This window comes from Emydura macquarii, unplaced genomic scaffold, assembly GCF_026122565.2.
Source record: "Emydura macquarii macquarii isolate MOO-44397 ecotype Brisbane River unplaced genomic scaffold, CSIRO-AGI_Emac_v2 contig_2681, whole genome shotgun sequence".
Classification (NCBI taxonomy): domain Eukaryota; kingdom Metazoa; phylum Chordata; order Testudines; family Chelidae; genus Emydura; species Emydura macquarii.
In genome coordinates this window covers 2,060,422-2,076,100 of record NW_027132818.1, presented here as the reverse complement: position 1 = coordinate 2,076,100, position 15,679 = coordinate 2,060,422, and the positions used below count along the sequence as shown (strand labels likewise).

The 15,679-nt window shown below is 41.5% G+C and overlaps 1 protein-coding gene across 1 annotated transcript in view; it reads left to right on the top strand.

Moving 5' to 3' along the window:
- The first annotated feature begins 4,119 nt into the window (after positions 1 to 4,119).
- Positions 4,120 to 15,679, top strand: part of IFNAR1 (interferon alpha and beta receptor subunit 1) — a 37,654-nt gene continuing 26,094 nt past the window's right edge. The window contains exons 1-3 of the mRNA XM_067565592.1: positions 4,120 to 4,310; positions 9,218 to 9,341; positions 13,773 to 13,975. Of these exons, the coding sequence (XP_067421693.1) occupies positions 4,244 to 4,310; positions 9,218 to 9,341; positions 13,773 to 13,975 (394 nt within the window). The 5' untranslated portion in view covers positions 4,120 to 4,243. The remainder of the gene's footprint in view (positions 4,311 to 9,217; positions 9,342 to 13,772; positions 13,976 to 15,679) is intronic.

Here is a 15,679-nt window from a genome sequence, read left to right as displayed (position 1 = left end):
ATACCGTAATCCCTGAGTTTGAAGTAAGGAAATCCCTAAAACCACATGGCTTAGCTTCAGCTCAGGCCTTGCCATGTAGTACATTACCTTTTGCAATGGTTTCAATAATTTCCAACTATCTCACTATACAGAAGGGCTAATCTCCTGTTAGCAGGAGATTGGCTACAAATTATTTTTTATCTCCTGAAAAGAAGTGTCCACTTCCTGCCAAGTAGTTTTAAAAGGGTCATCTGTACAGTACACTGTACATTTATTGCTGAAAGGCTACATGTGGAGATCTATATGATATTTTGCTAGAATCAAGTTTTAGTAACTAGACAGCATTTTGTTTATTTTATTTATAACCTTTCCTATCTCTTTCACTTCTATGTGTAATCCCTGAAACCTATGTTCCTTGTTAATACATTTATTTTTGTTTTATTACAAAACTATCTCAATGCTGTGTATTAAAATGGCTAAAGGTCCATACTTCAGTCTAACAGGCTGATGTGCGTACTCTGTCTCTCTGGACACAGTGAGCTTCATAACTTCTGTGAGGGTCCAGTAAGAGGGGCTGATGGTGTCACCCTGCAAGAAGTAACCAGGCTGGTCTGGGTGAAATCCCCAAGCACCACAGTTACCTTTAATGATGATATTTTATACTCTTATAACATTATTTTTGGAGGATTTCAAGGTACTTTATCAACACTAACATACTGAGCCTTTTCACCCCCTTTATGCAACAGTTAAATCTTATTTCAATTTTACATTAAAAAAATCCCAACTAATGTATAGAAACATTCTTGTAGCTGTGTCAGTTCCAGGGTATTAGAGCAACAATGTTGGTGAGGTAAAATCTTTTATTGGAACAACTTAAGCTTGTCTTTCTCACCAACAGAAGTTCACACCCACCTGGTCTCTCTAGTATAGAAAGATTAGCTGACTTACCCAAGGTTACAAAGGAAATTGTGGTAAAACTGGCAATAAACCCCAGACATGTTATATCCTAGTTTTGTACTTTAATCACAAAGCTCTATTTTTTCTTTTCTTTTTGGTTATTTTAATCTTGAGAAATAGCTTACTTTTAAAATATTTTTTTCATTATTGAAATTTGGTATTATGCAAGTATAGGCTCTGTCTCCCTACCAAAGTTCTCTCCCATTTGTTATCTTCATCATTATTTATTGTATTTATCAACTAGGGTTTATAAAGGGCCATACTGGAAGAAATGTATCTGGTATTGGGGTCTAATCACACCCACTGCTGGAGGAAAAAATGAGTTAAGAAGAAAAAACTGTTACCTCTCTTTAGAAACCAACAGTGTGAGATGGTAATGATATATATAAGGTACCTAATGCAATCTCGGAATCCTTATTTCTTTTACACCAAAGACACTTCTCTCAGGAAGCATGCTTACTTCACAGGACTGGAAGTTAGCTGATGTATATAATCCATGAGATGCAGGGAGCTTTAAGAACAGTAGTTCCGATTCTGAGCCATGTCTCCAGTGTGGCACAGTCCAAGGGAAAGAGGGCATCAAATTAATGCCTCTAGAATTCTAGAGGTAGCTAGGAGCTGTCACTAATTTCCTATGGGGCTATCAAGCAACCCAGAATAGCCAAAGTGCAAAGTGTTCTGGCCACCTATCTTCCTGCTCCTGACAAGCTCCTACACTGGTGGCTGCAAGAAGGGGCAAGCAGAAGGCCATTATGTTGGCCCTTTGCTGCCAGAGGAATCTGACATAATTTTGTTCCCTTTAAGCCACCTAAGTGGCATGAAGAGACTGGAAAGCAGCCCAAAATTAGGGCCTGGATCTAGGGACCTATCATGATGCTGACCTCCCCCATGTCCACTCCACCAGAATTCCCAGCCTTTATCACCTATTGGTCAGCTTTTCCCTTAGATACCTCTGTGCTTTCTCCCATCCTGTCAATTGCACATGAGAAAGATCCCCTGATAAAATCCAAACAGCCACTACTTCATCTTTCTTCAAATCCCTCCTTAAGCTTCACCTCTACCATGATATCTACAATATCTGGCCTGCTGACCACAGCTAATCAGAGCTAAGATGTGACTATTTCTCTTTCCCTTCCTTCCCTTTTCTATTCTCTTCCTCTATATTTCTATGCCCAATTTAATTAATTAAAAACCCCATAACTAACATAATTGTGCCAGTTCATCACCAATTTCATCACCCTAGTGTACACGCAGATGGATAAAGGTGCCGTACGCTGGTATAGTTATTCCCCTTCCCATACAGGAATAAGCTATATCGGTATACAGGTATAACTGCACTCACATTGGGTGGTTGTACCTCTTTAACTATACCAATATAGTTGAAGGGGCACATATTTTACATGTAAATAAGTCCTTTGTCTTTAAATTGTAAGGCCTTCAGGGCAGGGATTGTCTCTTTTCTATGTTCATACAACACCCAGCCTAACAAGGTTCCCATCCTGACTGGGGCCTTTGGTTGCTACCATAACAGAAAATTTTACTACTAAAAATAATGGTTATTGTACATTTATGGTCTGGAATACTCTAGCTGGGGTGCTCCAGAAGAGCCTTGCCAATTAGAAGTGGTTGCAACTGGAGTTTGTTCAAGACTGGATCTATGAATGAAATGAGTTATAAGGACAGATGTATTCTTCTTCTAGCCTTAGGCCTGGTCTACACTACAGATTTAGGTTAATATAAGCTGCCTTATGTCAGCTTAACTCTGTAAGTGTCTACACAACAATGGTGCTCCTGCCAATGTAAGTCACCTACTACATTGAATTAATAACTCCACCGCCGCAAGAGGTGTAAAGCTTAGGTCAAAATAGTTTGGGCGAGGCAGTGTCCGTGTAGATGCTCCATTACTTACATTGCCTGTTGACTGTCAGCCCAGCACAGGGGCTCACAGCTAGAGCCCTCCTTCTCCTCCGCCCAGGGATTGACAACTCATGTCAGCAAGCTCAGTACAAGCCAAGCAGCAAATAAGCAGGATGGGGTGGAGTAACACCTCCACCTACATCTGTATTAAAAACTGGAGTTTCAGTTCTCCTTGCCTTACTGTTTTTTTAAGACATGGGAAGAAATTTAAACAGCAGTAGGAAATAAATAGAACAAACTTTCAAATAACTACACAGTCTCACTAACTACCATTTTAAACAAACTACCCAGTCAAAAGGCTTTTCTGTTATTGACTGAAAATTCCAAGAACAGCCTGATCCTCAGGTAGAAAAAACTCCATAGAGGTTTACAGGAGCTCTACCGCTAAAAATCAGACATCTGGTTTAGCTGAGGTTTGTATGTCAATCCTCAATTCTGTAGTGCTGCCTTTCATGCTAGTGTCTGATCCTTAAGGTTCTTTACAAATAAAAGATGACACAGCCAGGGGGAGGGAGGCATTTCTCAACATACTTCAGCACCTTCCTTCTCTGTTAAAAATAAAATAAGTACATTTTTTAAACAAAGCCAGATACATTTTAAATCTCTTCTGAAAGGAAACACGATCAACTTGAGTAAAATAACCCCTGTTCGAAGATATATTACCTTCTTTAGAACAGTAAACATCTTTTTGGTTTGGTTTGAACACTACCTGCCGCAATAGGGCCCTGATCCTCAACTGGGGCCCCCTTGCGCTAGCAACAGAAATAATTATTCATGTAAGGAAACGGGGGGACAGCTTCTCCTCCCCGAAATTACCCTCTGGCGTTAATTACTGTGGTAGATCTGCCCGCGCTCTAGGCCCATCCTAACCCCCTATTATTTGCATTGCAGCTGCACCCAGAGGCGCTGACCAGGCTGGGAGGAGGGGGGAGCATTCTGCTGGCCAGCGCACAGACCCGGCCAGATTCGATGCGTCCTGCCGGCTGCCAGGCCTGTTTCCTGTCTTGGGAAGGAACCAACCCCGCATCAGAGTCAATCACACAAGCACTGCTGCAGCTGCAGCTGCTGGCTGAGCCGGGCCGAGCTAGTGCGCGCGCGCGCAGCACAGACAGCAGCCGCAGTGACGTCACTACCCCCACGCCACCCCCGCCTGCTCGCTCTCGGCCTCGTCGGCGCCGGGTTTCTGAGGAAAGCAGCTGTTTCGCTGGAAGCCCAGGCGCGCGTGCGCAGTGCGGGACGAGGCGGCTCGCGGCAGTCGCTCGGGCAGCGCCGGCGGTGATTTCCGTTAAGTTCGTTAACTGTGGAGGGGGTGGGTTAGACTCGGGCGCTGAGGCGCGCAGCCAGGCGACAGCATTAGCAGTGGCCTGTTCCTTGGAGCCCCCGCAGAAGGATGGTGCTGCCGAAGTTAGGGCTGCTCCTCCCGTTCCTGCTGGCGGTGGCTCCCCTCGGTCACGCAGGTGAGTGAGCGCGGCGGCTTTGCCACGGCGCGGGCAGGGCAGGGGCAGCCACCGGCGGCAGGGCGGCCTCGCTTGGAGGCGCGGGGTGAGCAGTCGCGTCGCTGCGGGGTCCGTGTCCCCCCCCCCCCCTTGAGCGGCTCATCACGTCCAGCCTGCGGGCCCGGAGCTCGCCCGAGTCCCTCCATCCCTATCGCTGCGCTCTGTCGAGCGGGGCGGCGCCGATGGCGGCTCTGCCCGGCCGGGCTGCGTGTGTCTGCCGCGCCTCGGCCCCGCCCGCGGCCGGGCCGCCAGCGGGAGCGTCCCTCCCAGCGGTGCTGCACTGAGGAGATAAGGAGAGCGGGCGAGAGACTCTCTCTGTCTCTCGCTCCTGGGGCTGCTGCTGCCGCCAGCGGGAGGCTGGGCCCCGCCACGGGCCCCTCACGCTAGGAAAGGCCACCCGAGTTACCTGTTACAGTGGGTCAATTCGTGGCTTCACTGCATGAACTCCCCCCTTCCCCCCCATGCCCTACGTGGCTGGCGCCTTTTATTCAAAGTGTGGTTCCCTTCTGTTGACTTGGAAGTGAATTAAACCAAACTGAATTAGGCCGTGTCTGAGGCTGTGTCTACACTTACCTCGGCCATTGGGCAGCAGTCGACTGGAGTTATGGAAAGTATGCAAAAAAACTTGAGTAAGTCCCCTTGACTTCTGTGCTTCTCTTCTGCACGCCATTTTCACTGCTGATGCAGTGCTAAACCACTTGAGAAGGTGGTCTTAGTAAGTCGACTTCTGGATCAACTGAGGGGGTCTTCAATGATTTGGCCTTCCTGACTGTATACTTTTTTGGCTCTGGTGTGGAGAGCCTTATTATTGTAAAATAACTCTCAGCTAGTGTTCATACATGGACACTGAGCACGTCTATATTCTTCCTTTTCATGATATTCATGTAAAATTTATATTAAAGGCAGATACAACTGTTTGAAATGAAAAACAAAAAATGCTGTGATCACACAAAATACTATCTATCTATATATATATATATATATATAGTGTGAGTGTTGCCATTTGTAAGTGTATCTCTGTGTTGCAGTGGAGAAAAGAAATGGTAATTCTCAAGTCTTCACTGAAAGAGTTGAAGTTTACGGAAAAGGATGTGCATTTCATTGGGTGTTAGGAAAGGAAATGTCATGGATGGAAATGGGTGGACAAGGGTGGTCTGCTTATCTAATCACCAATGATTAGAGGTTGCTGCTACATCTGTGTTTGGTAACACACTCAATCTTGTGTGTGTCTTTTATAAAGAGAAACTCTTTAGTCACCATATGAATAGATTAGATAACTTTTAAAACTGGGGAGGAGACTGAAAACAAACAAGATAACTTTAGATGTGAAAATAGTTTTTTCTTGTGGCTGTCTGAAGTTTCTTTTCCATGATGTGTTAATTTGACTAACATTGTCCAGTGAAAGAAACTATTTGTGTGAGAGAGAGCAAACGGGGACCCTCATACGAATGTTTGTTATGAAAGTTCTTTGAGAATTTCTCTGAGGTGAACTTAAGGGAGCATGGTTTGGGGACTTTCCATGTGTACATATTTACAAATGGAGTGAGATAAGTGGCAGTTCCTTTGGAGTCAAAGGAACATTGTCAACTTTCAAATCACACTTCTCTCTGGAGTTTTGTACCTCCTACAGTTATAGTAATCTTAGGGAGTAACTTTTAAGTAAAAAGTTCATAGACGCATAGACTTTAAGGTCAGAAGGGACCATTATGATCATCTAGTCTGACCTGCACAATGCAGGCCACAGAACCTCATGCTTCCCCACACACACAATCCTGTAATAGACCCCTAACCTATGACTGAATTACTGAAGTCCTCAAATAATGGTTTAAAGACTTCAATGTACTGTGAATCCAACAGAGAATCCATCCGGAAGTGACCAGTACCCCAGTGCTGCAGAGGAATGTGAAAACTCCCCAGGGCCTATGCCAATCTGCCCTGGAGGAAAATTCCTTCCTGGCCCCAGATATGGCGATCAACTAAACCCTGAGCAAACCCTGGGGGCAAGACTCACCAACCAGACACCTGGAAAAAATTCAAATTAATTAAACATTTTTCTATTTAGTTTTCCATTTGACAGCACTGTGTATAGTTTGTTTTACTGATTCTCCTGTGTAGTCAGTTAGCTCCCAGTCCTGCAAACATTCATATGTGTATCCAGTTGAGTGAGTTGTGGGTTAAATGGAACTGCTCATATGCATGAGGCTAAGTATGTGAATCAGTGTGATGTGGGGTCTTGGTCGGTTTCACCCTAGCTGGAAAAAAAACGTAAATGTTGAGGACTGATTTTGAAAAATAAATCAGGACTGTCTCTTTAAAGAGTGATTTATCAGAAACTGGATTTTTAAAGTAATCATTTAGAAAACAAAGTTGATAGTGTCCCTTTAAAGCTCACATGAGCTGCTTTACAATAAAATAATAAACTTTGGTATACGTTTTGGTTTCTGTCAGCCCTGCATCTGCTTGTGTGAAGATAGACAATGCTTTTATTCTTTAAAAAGGTAAAGCCTTTACAATGTTAGAATGTGAATACTTTTGTTGAAGAAAACCATATTCTGAATTTCATGTTGTTCTTTCCATCCAAATCATAAACAGTCCTCTCTTTTTACACCTCTGCTGTCTGGCCCTGGAAATTTCCAGTCACTGTGCAGATAGTGGTTTTTTTTTTTTTTCTCTTTCACTGTGATTAGTCTTTATCATAACATGGTGTCTAGCTAAAGTGAGAGCATGTGTTTGTGGCTGGAGCTGCTCTGCTAGACAGATGTTTGATCAGTAAGATAGGAGGAAATAACTTTCTTTCCTTCCTGATTATCATACAACATAAGCTTTTTAGTATACTGTGTATGGGCAACTGAGAAGAGCAGCAAGTTTGAACATGTTGCAGAATTTCTGCTATATAGTCCATGAAGTTTCACTGAACTTCTTCCTCTCCAGCTCCTGTGATCTCCTGAATTAGGGTTCCAAGACCTAACACTTTTTTGCTAATAGCACTTGAAATCTTACTCCCCACCTTTTTTTTCAATTTTTTTTTAAGAATTTGGAAGATTTTTCTTTATGGACACTTTGTTGAACTTATGGCCTGTACATTGGACAGGTGCGTTTGCTAAAATAAATTTAAAAAATTGTTCTAACAGTAAAAGTGATAGTTTAATATACAAATATTGAGACTAAGCTTTATTACTGATATCACATTAGAAACTTAAAGTTCAGTTCTATTCTGAAAAGTGACTGTTGAGATTTTTTTTTTTTTGAGATTTCTATTTTACTGCTTTAGTGAATTCCAGTTCAGATTTGTTCAGTTTACATGTGTTTTCATGTCTCTCCCCACTCATTTTTCCCCCTGCAGTCTCAGCCTGGGAGCCAAGCCAAAAGTCAAGGCTATGTTCTTTTTGACTCACTGGTCATTACCAGTAATAAACATTCAGTCCAACTACTGCCCTCTAGAACACCTGTGTGACTCTATTGTCTTCAATTAACGCCCTCTGTTAAACTTCTGCTATTCTACTCTTTTCACTGGGGATTGCATAATTCAAAGACAATGGTGTTGCACAAATGGCTTAGCAAAAGAAATTTTTTTAACCACTCTAATGTTACATGAGTAAGAAAATAATCTTTCATTCTTGCAGGGCTATGTTACTTTTAAGGCAGACAGTAGTAAAAAGTAATATCTGATCTTTTTCACAAAATTGAGCTCATATGATTTTGCATACATACAGAGATCAGATCTGCTAAGGAAGAACGAGCCATTTTTTACACACACAGTCTTCAGAGTAGAAACACTTTGGACTGAATCTGTTTTCAAATCAAAATTTCTCATCAACTATGCAACTTTTTTTTTCTGACACCTGGAAATAGAGGCAGCTTACTGGAAATCCTGTGTACTGGCAGGGTGATATGTTCTTGTGCCACACCCTGCACTATAGAATTAGGTAACATTCTTTCCTTCCATTTCTTAAAGGAATATTTTATTTAAAAGTGGGACAGTTGCTGTCTGCAGAGTTACCATGTATTAAAAAAAGAATTGAAAATCTGCAAATTTAATTACCTTTATCTCCACTCTGATGTGCACACAGTAACTGTTGTCATCCCTTTGCCAGCCCCCATTTTCCTATCTTCAAAAAAATCTGTTCAAGACTGATTCCCATTTCCCCACCATTTTCAGCCTCCTGAAATAAAAACATGATGAGTACTAGTTCATCTTCCAACTTCAGACCATCTTCAGTCTCCCCTCTGCTCATTCTTGTTTGTGTCTTGATGCATATTTACCCTTTGCTTTCTGAGCTTTTTTTGGAGGAGACTTACTAGCACTATTCCTGAGTAAGAGCAAACATTGAATTGCTGCAGAGGACACCTAGGATTATACTGTGTGGAGAGGTCCATGTGGTGATTGTATCTCAGAGTACATTGTAGCAGGGAGAAAGACCATAGATCTTCTGGGTCCATTTTATGGCTGTGAAATGGTAGAGAGCAGCAGGGGCAGTCTGTAGTAGAGCTTGTAGCAGAGATCCGAGTGCTGAAAGTTGGCACAGCAGCACTGCTTTTTAAGCATTTTTGGCTGACCTGCATTCAGAACTAGTGAATTCTTCCAAGCACAAAGTCTTGAAACTCTGTATAACAAGAGAAAAAAATTGAATCCCAATTGTAGAGGAGAAATATCTCTTTAACAGGCTAAGAAGCCATGAATTAACTTGCTATTTCAATAGACTTGAACTTTTTAACTAATAAAACTTGGTATTCTTTACATGTTAAAAATGAAATAGGAGATTACTGTTGGGGAACTGATGTCACATATCCTTAAACTTTGTGTACAATAACATTTTCCCCAACCTCTTCCTATCTCTCCCCTTCTCCCTGCCCCAACATTTGTGTAGGCCAAATGAATCTGATGAGCCCTCAGAATGTCCAAGTCCATGCTGTAAACACAAATTTCACTCTAAGATGGAACTGGGATAGTCAGAAAGACTTCAATGTGACATTTTCAGCTCAATACCAACGGTAAGTTTACTGCTTTACTGTGAGCCAAAATTATCTGACATCCATTTCCACAGAAAGTAAGAAGGGGAAAAACAAAACAAAAAAACCTCTTGTGGTTTATTGATTGATATTTAAAAAAAAAAATTGTTAAAATAATCACAGGAGCACACGGTGAACCAAGAAAAGTAATGCTTTTATAGTGGTACTTGTCCTTCTTTTCATCACTGTGTGTAGTTTGAACACATAGCAACATTTTTAACACCTAAAACAAATCTGAAACTGTTTTTGGTTATAAGAGTTTCAAAATGTCCATGTTAGTGTTTTGAAGTGCTACTAATGTTCTATAATTCACACAACTTTGGGAATCTTGGCCCTTCTAGCAGTGCAATCTACACCCAGGCAGTCCCAAAGAGTGAACTGCTAAATCTGGGAATCAACAAGCATTTCAGGGGCATAGCAAGGGTTGTCTCGTAGACCCAGTGGTCTTTAGATTGGTTAAAAATTGCAGTCCAGTCTACTCTACTGGTTAAAACATATTCCAGATAGTTTAGGGGATAATTCTGATGTGGTTATATTTGTAGTGCAGACAGGGACCTAACTCAGGTTCTTTGTGTGTTAATATCTCCATCGTATCACTAACTGTTGTTAAGCCACCAAGAAGGCCTGACTTTTAAAATAGAAAATTTGAAGGCCATTTATTTAGTGTAAATGAATACCCTAAGGGTAGAGATAGAAAAACATTTGTCTGATTGATAAACACGATTTACTTACTATCCACAAACTTTTAAAAGCAGAACTTAAGGGTTTTTTCGGCAAGTACCCTTAATGTGCATACACCTCTTGCGGCATCATTGTCTTGTGTTCAGTAAGACTATGCCTTACATCGGTACCAATGCAGCTACACCGCTGTAAGATCTCTCATGTAGCCGCTCTATGCCGACGGGAGAGCTTCTCTGGCCGACATAGCGTTATGCACACTACCACTTATGCCAGCTTAATTTATGTCATTCAGAATGGTGGTTTTTTTTCACACTCCTGTGCAGCATAAATTTTGCTGACATAAGTGATAGTGTAAACATGGCCTTAATGGCCAAAAATGTATATCATAACTATATTTAGATTTCTATCAGTGTGCATTTTGTCCTAAAGAATCTGTCATCTTGTAAAAATATAGAAGAACAAAATTTTCATTTATATCAGTGGATGCTGGATCAGGCCCAGAATGAATTCTTAAATCAATGCGAATGCCAAAATATGTACTTGCCCAATTGTCCAAATGGATTAGAGGCATATCTGAATCTTACAAAATTGGAATTTTAGTTGCTTCTTTATGACTGGAATGGATGTGTGCAGGGGGAATTATCAAAACTAGGAAAAGCTGCATTGGTGGTGGTGCTCGCATCAGTCTAGGATTGATTTTCCTCACTGCTGTGCATTTAAATGATCAGTCTTTGTGTGGAAATTCTTTAGTTTTCTTTTGTAAGAAATCCTCACTGAGAAACATTTAAAATGCAGTGAGAAGGGAAAACACAATCCTGTGCTGAATAGGAGCCTGAACACACCACAAATTTATCTAAAGTAAGGCTCTCCCAGAGAATATCAAATTGAATAGCATAGACAGACTAATCTTAAATTATGTGCATTTGATACTAACTTTTTATTTAAATATGTATACCCTGTATGTGTGAAGCTGTGTTGCATGTACTTCAGTCATGCTGCCAGTATGGACAAAAACGCCCCAACATACCACGCTCTGAAACACACTTTTCAACATGTGAAAAGTCAGGTCATGCACTGCTAACTGGTGCCATCCACAGGGCTGCCTTAGAGATTTGTGGATTTCCAGGATTGAGCCAGTTCTGAGAACTTCACTACACTATGCCAGGTCAGCGTCATCAACTCTGGTGATGCTGGCTGCTGCAGTGGTCCTCAGTAGACTATGCATGTTTTTTGCAATGCTTTTTCAGGAAACCTAGAACCATAAACTACTGTTACTGGGAGTGGGTCTCACCTGGCCCGGGAATGGCCCCTGCAGGAGAAAAGGCAGTCCCATCCCTTTCCAGACTGGCTGGGACTAGCAGCTGGAGCCCAGTGCACAGTAGGAGCGCCCCCAGCCAACAGACTTGGGAAGGCCAGGAGGTCATGTTCCCCCCTCCCTTTTTTAACGTGGGCATAGTTTGGGGGGGTAGGGAGTGGCATTGCTCTTCCCAAACTGCAAGCTGCAAGAGCAGCTCTGGCAGGGGCTGCACTTTGCAGCAAGGGAGCTGATCACCCTTATCAGTTCCCCCGCTGCAGAGCATAGTCCCAGCTGGCGCTGCTCTGTGCCTGCCCAAGGCTTGCGGTTTGTGGGGGCAATGCCATCCCCTGGCCTCCCAAACTATGATCATATTAAAAAGTGGAGAGGATAGCCCCAGGTCTGTCTGGTTCCAGCGCTGGTGGCCCCCCTCCCCCCCCCCCACAAAGATTCTGGCGCCCTAGCCCCCAGCCCTGACCTTCCCTGGCTCTGGGCCCAGCACTCGGGAGTTAAAGGGGCCTTGGGCTGGCTGGCAGGGGGCCACAGTGCCCCCTGACCATGAGGCACTGGGTGGCCGTACCCCTGTAACACTGGCTGTGTCCCTTCAAAAGTATTGCCCCCCCCCCCAATCATTCCACCCTCCTGTCTGCGCTGCCCACTGCTCTCCAGGTGCCCAGCTCTGAAGGCAGCAGCTCCATCAGCAACAGTGCAGAAGTAAGCCCTCTTTTGGGCTGGGACCCCCATAGTTATAACAACCTGAAATTTAAAATGTAAATATCTGAAATTGTGAAACTGATAACTTTTAAAATCCCATGACCGTGAAATTGACCAAAATGGACCATGAATGTGGTAGGGCCCTACTTATGTGTCAGTGTGTATATCTGTAGGTCTGTATCTGTGATCATTTGAATGTTCTCAATGTATTGAAAAAGTGAAAAATAGCTAATGCTGTGAACTTGAGAATTTCACCATGAAAACACCACTAAATTATGGTTCTCACTGCAGGCAGGACACTGGAACATGGTACTTCTTTGTGTTTGGGAAACACGGTATAATTAAGTGTCTGAAAATTCAATCCCAAACTGATGCTGGTCTATGAAGTCACCAAGGCAGAGCTGCTGCAAATCATATAATTCCTGTGTAGCTGTTCCACCAGTATTGGCATGTATATAATTTTAAAGAACACATTCAGTAGTAACACTGCATATTACAAAAGATCTGTGGCTTTTGATTTACTGATGTGTGTTTCACATCATTGGTTTGGCTCAGAATTGAAAAACACACAAGATTTGGGAATATTCTCCAATACAGAACAATGATTAGCTAAACAAGGCTTTTATAAATACAGAAAAAAGGAATGTTGGCTGGTTGCTCTTAATTTACAGACTTTGGTCACCGGATTAAACTGTACATCCTTATTTTCAGTTAGTTCCTTTTTTTTTTCTTTGTGCTTCTTGCTTCTTTCTAATGTGGTTGATATTTCTCATTACTCCTTCCCAACAAGTAAATGCACAAACTTGTCTGGCTTAGTAGCATCTCCATAATTGATTCTTTCTCTGACATCTTATATTATGTGTTTGAATATGAAGATTGGTGTGTTTCTCTTTATTTTTTGAATGAGAGAGCGGTGGCTTCAAAAACACATTATTTCTGAAATAAATCTATTATTTCAGAAACCTGTAATGCTGCCCTGCTAAAGACAAAATAAAGGGGTTATACAAGGGGATCGACATCTTTACTGGTTATTCCTCAATTTTCTAGATTTTTTCCTCTTTTAATCAGGACTTCATCTCTCCCCTATTGTTTGTGCCACTTCCTAATGTCTGAATTGTCTTTTGGAGACAGAAGTGGTTTTTGGTGAGAAGCCCTGTTCTGATAGGATAAAACAGTTCTCTCTCCTCCTTTTGTTTTCATTTTATTCTGTTTTCTTTTTCCCATCTGTTTGTGATTTCCTATTCTGTCTCCTTTCCTTAGTTGCTCTACTTCCCCCCACCCCCCCATCTATACTCTTTACTATTCAGCTGTTACTCTCCTCCCCCCGCATCCGCCTTCATTTGTCACTTAGGTCTCCTCCAAGTACTTTTTGCAATCCCTATTCTATCAGTGCACCTGATGAGTGATTAAAATACATCTCAGTTTGGTAGTGCACTCAAGGTTTAATCCCTGAACCGATAATCCTGAAATGGTATTTATTTTTTCCGCTGTTCTGTTTAAGTGTTGAAATAGAAAAACAAATTGCCAGCAAGTCTTTGTGGATTCCTTATTCGATAATTAACCCAGACTAGCATTCATAGAGTAACGTAAATTAAACAGATATTCTAGAATAGATCCGTTGAATACATTTTTTACCACCAGATGGTGCTGATCAATATACAAAATGAATGTTCACATTTTATCTTTTATCACCAATAGAAACCTAATTTTTTTTTTACTTGCAGAATACTGGAGGATTATGAGGGGAAAGAGGAAGAAATAGATTGGAAAGAGATCTCTGGCTGTCAAAATGTTTCTGTCACAGAATGTGACTTCTCCTCATCACTGTCATCTTATATTGATTCCTATAACGTGCATGTAAGAGCTGAAAAGGGGGAAGAAAAATCTCCATGGTCCATTACTTTATCATTTAGACCATATTCAATAGGTATGAACTACATATGTACTTTGTTATTAAATAGGTTTAATTATTTTTTAACTGACTGTATTTCAGCACAATATAAAATACAGTGTAGAGATTTGTATTCCCTATTATTATTTTCTCTGCTGTTTTAAAGAGCAACAGCCTTTTTATGCTTTCAGTAATAGTATTTATACAGTAACTTTCCTGAGATCTTGTCCAAATACAAGTTGTGCTGTTTTAAAGGCCTGGTCTATACTGCCGGCAAAATTTGGCAGCAGTCAACGGGAGTTGCACAAGCTACGCAGAGTATCTTGCATAACTCCCGTTGACTTTGTAACTTCCATTTAGCGTGCTGTCTCCACTGTGCTGCGCTGATGGAAAATGTGTACCTGTCGACGCAGTTCTATATTTTTTTGGGGTTTTTTTTTTTTTTTGAGGTGGTTTTAATAGGTCGACTTCCAGATCGATTGAGTGGGTCTTCAGTTCTGCTCAGTCGATCTGGATAGATCCATCTGATGGCGGTGAATTTGCCACTGTCAGTATAGACATACCCAAATATACCTGTATAAAGCAGTACAAACCCCTTCCTCTGCTTCCCCACCCCCATTTGCGTGCAAATATACCAGTATAAAAGTGCTTATGCTAGTATAGCTTTTTCCTGTAAAGAAAGAAAAATAATCTATACCAGTATAACTTTGATTAAGCAAGAGACTTTAATGGTATTATTATATTGGTTTAAAAAACAATCACATCCCTATATGAAATTGATATACCAATACAAAATCTGTGTAGACCAGTGCTGAAATTAAGGGCTTGTCTACAAACAAAAATTGTACCATTTTAACCATGCCAGTATAATTAAAGTAGCACAACCCCCCTTCCCCCCCGTGTGAATGTAATCATATACCAGTATGAAAGTGCCTTTATACTTGTACATGGAGTGGAAGAAGCTATACTGGTATACGGTTCCTTTATGCCAGTACGCCTGTACCCACAGTAGGATGTTATACCACTTTATTGTTTCAGTAGAAAATCATGCCCCTAATTGAAATAGTCTACAGTTTTTGTACCAATGTAGCTGTGCCTAGTCTTGCTACTATCTTTTCTTTCCTTTCTTTGCTGTTGAGCTTTCCTAATCATACCACCCCACAACCACTTCCCAAGCATTTTTAATCACTTAGGGGGACCGCAACATAATACCCTTTGGATTGGGATTGTGTACACAGTGAGATTTTTTTCAAAGGCACAAGGGTGGCTAAATCCCATTTGTGCCTTTTGAAAATCTCGCCTATAGTGGCTAATTTATTACGTTATAGCACAATATGAAATATGCAGAGCATAGGTTTATATTGCTTTGGACCATGTTATTTCTATGATCAAATATGTAATGAACTATCTACATTTAATCTAATTATTAATCAAAATATCTGTGCAGTGTGTAAATTAAAATTATTTTGAGACCCTTAACTCTGACTATTTTGACTAGTGCTCTTAAAGTTATAAGCTTAACATTGCTTTCATGTATCTAATGTTATAAGCAGGTGTAAGCAATTGTCATGGAAAAATTATGACAGATGAGCCCACCAGAATGGTGTGTGTCTATTGGTCTTCTCAACTTTTGAGCTATGCAGTGCTCCAGTGGTAAAGTGGTGTGATGTAGGGTCCCTTGTTTTTTGTGGGTCATGATTTTCTAAAGTGGCCATCTCTACTTTGTACCCACCGTAATGA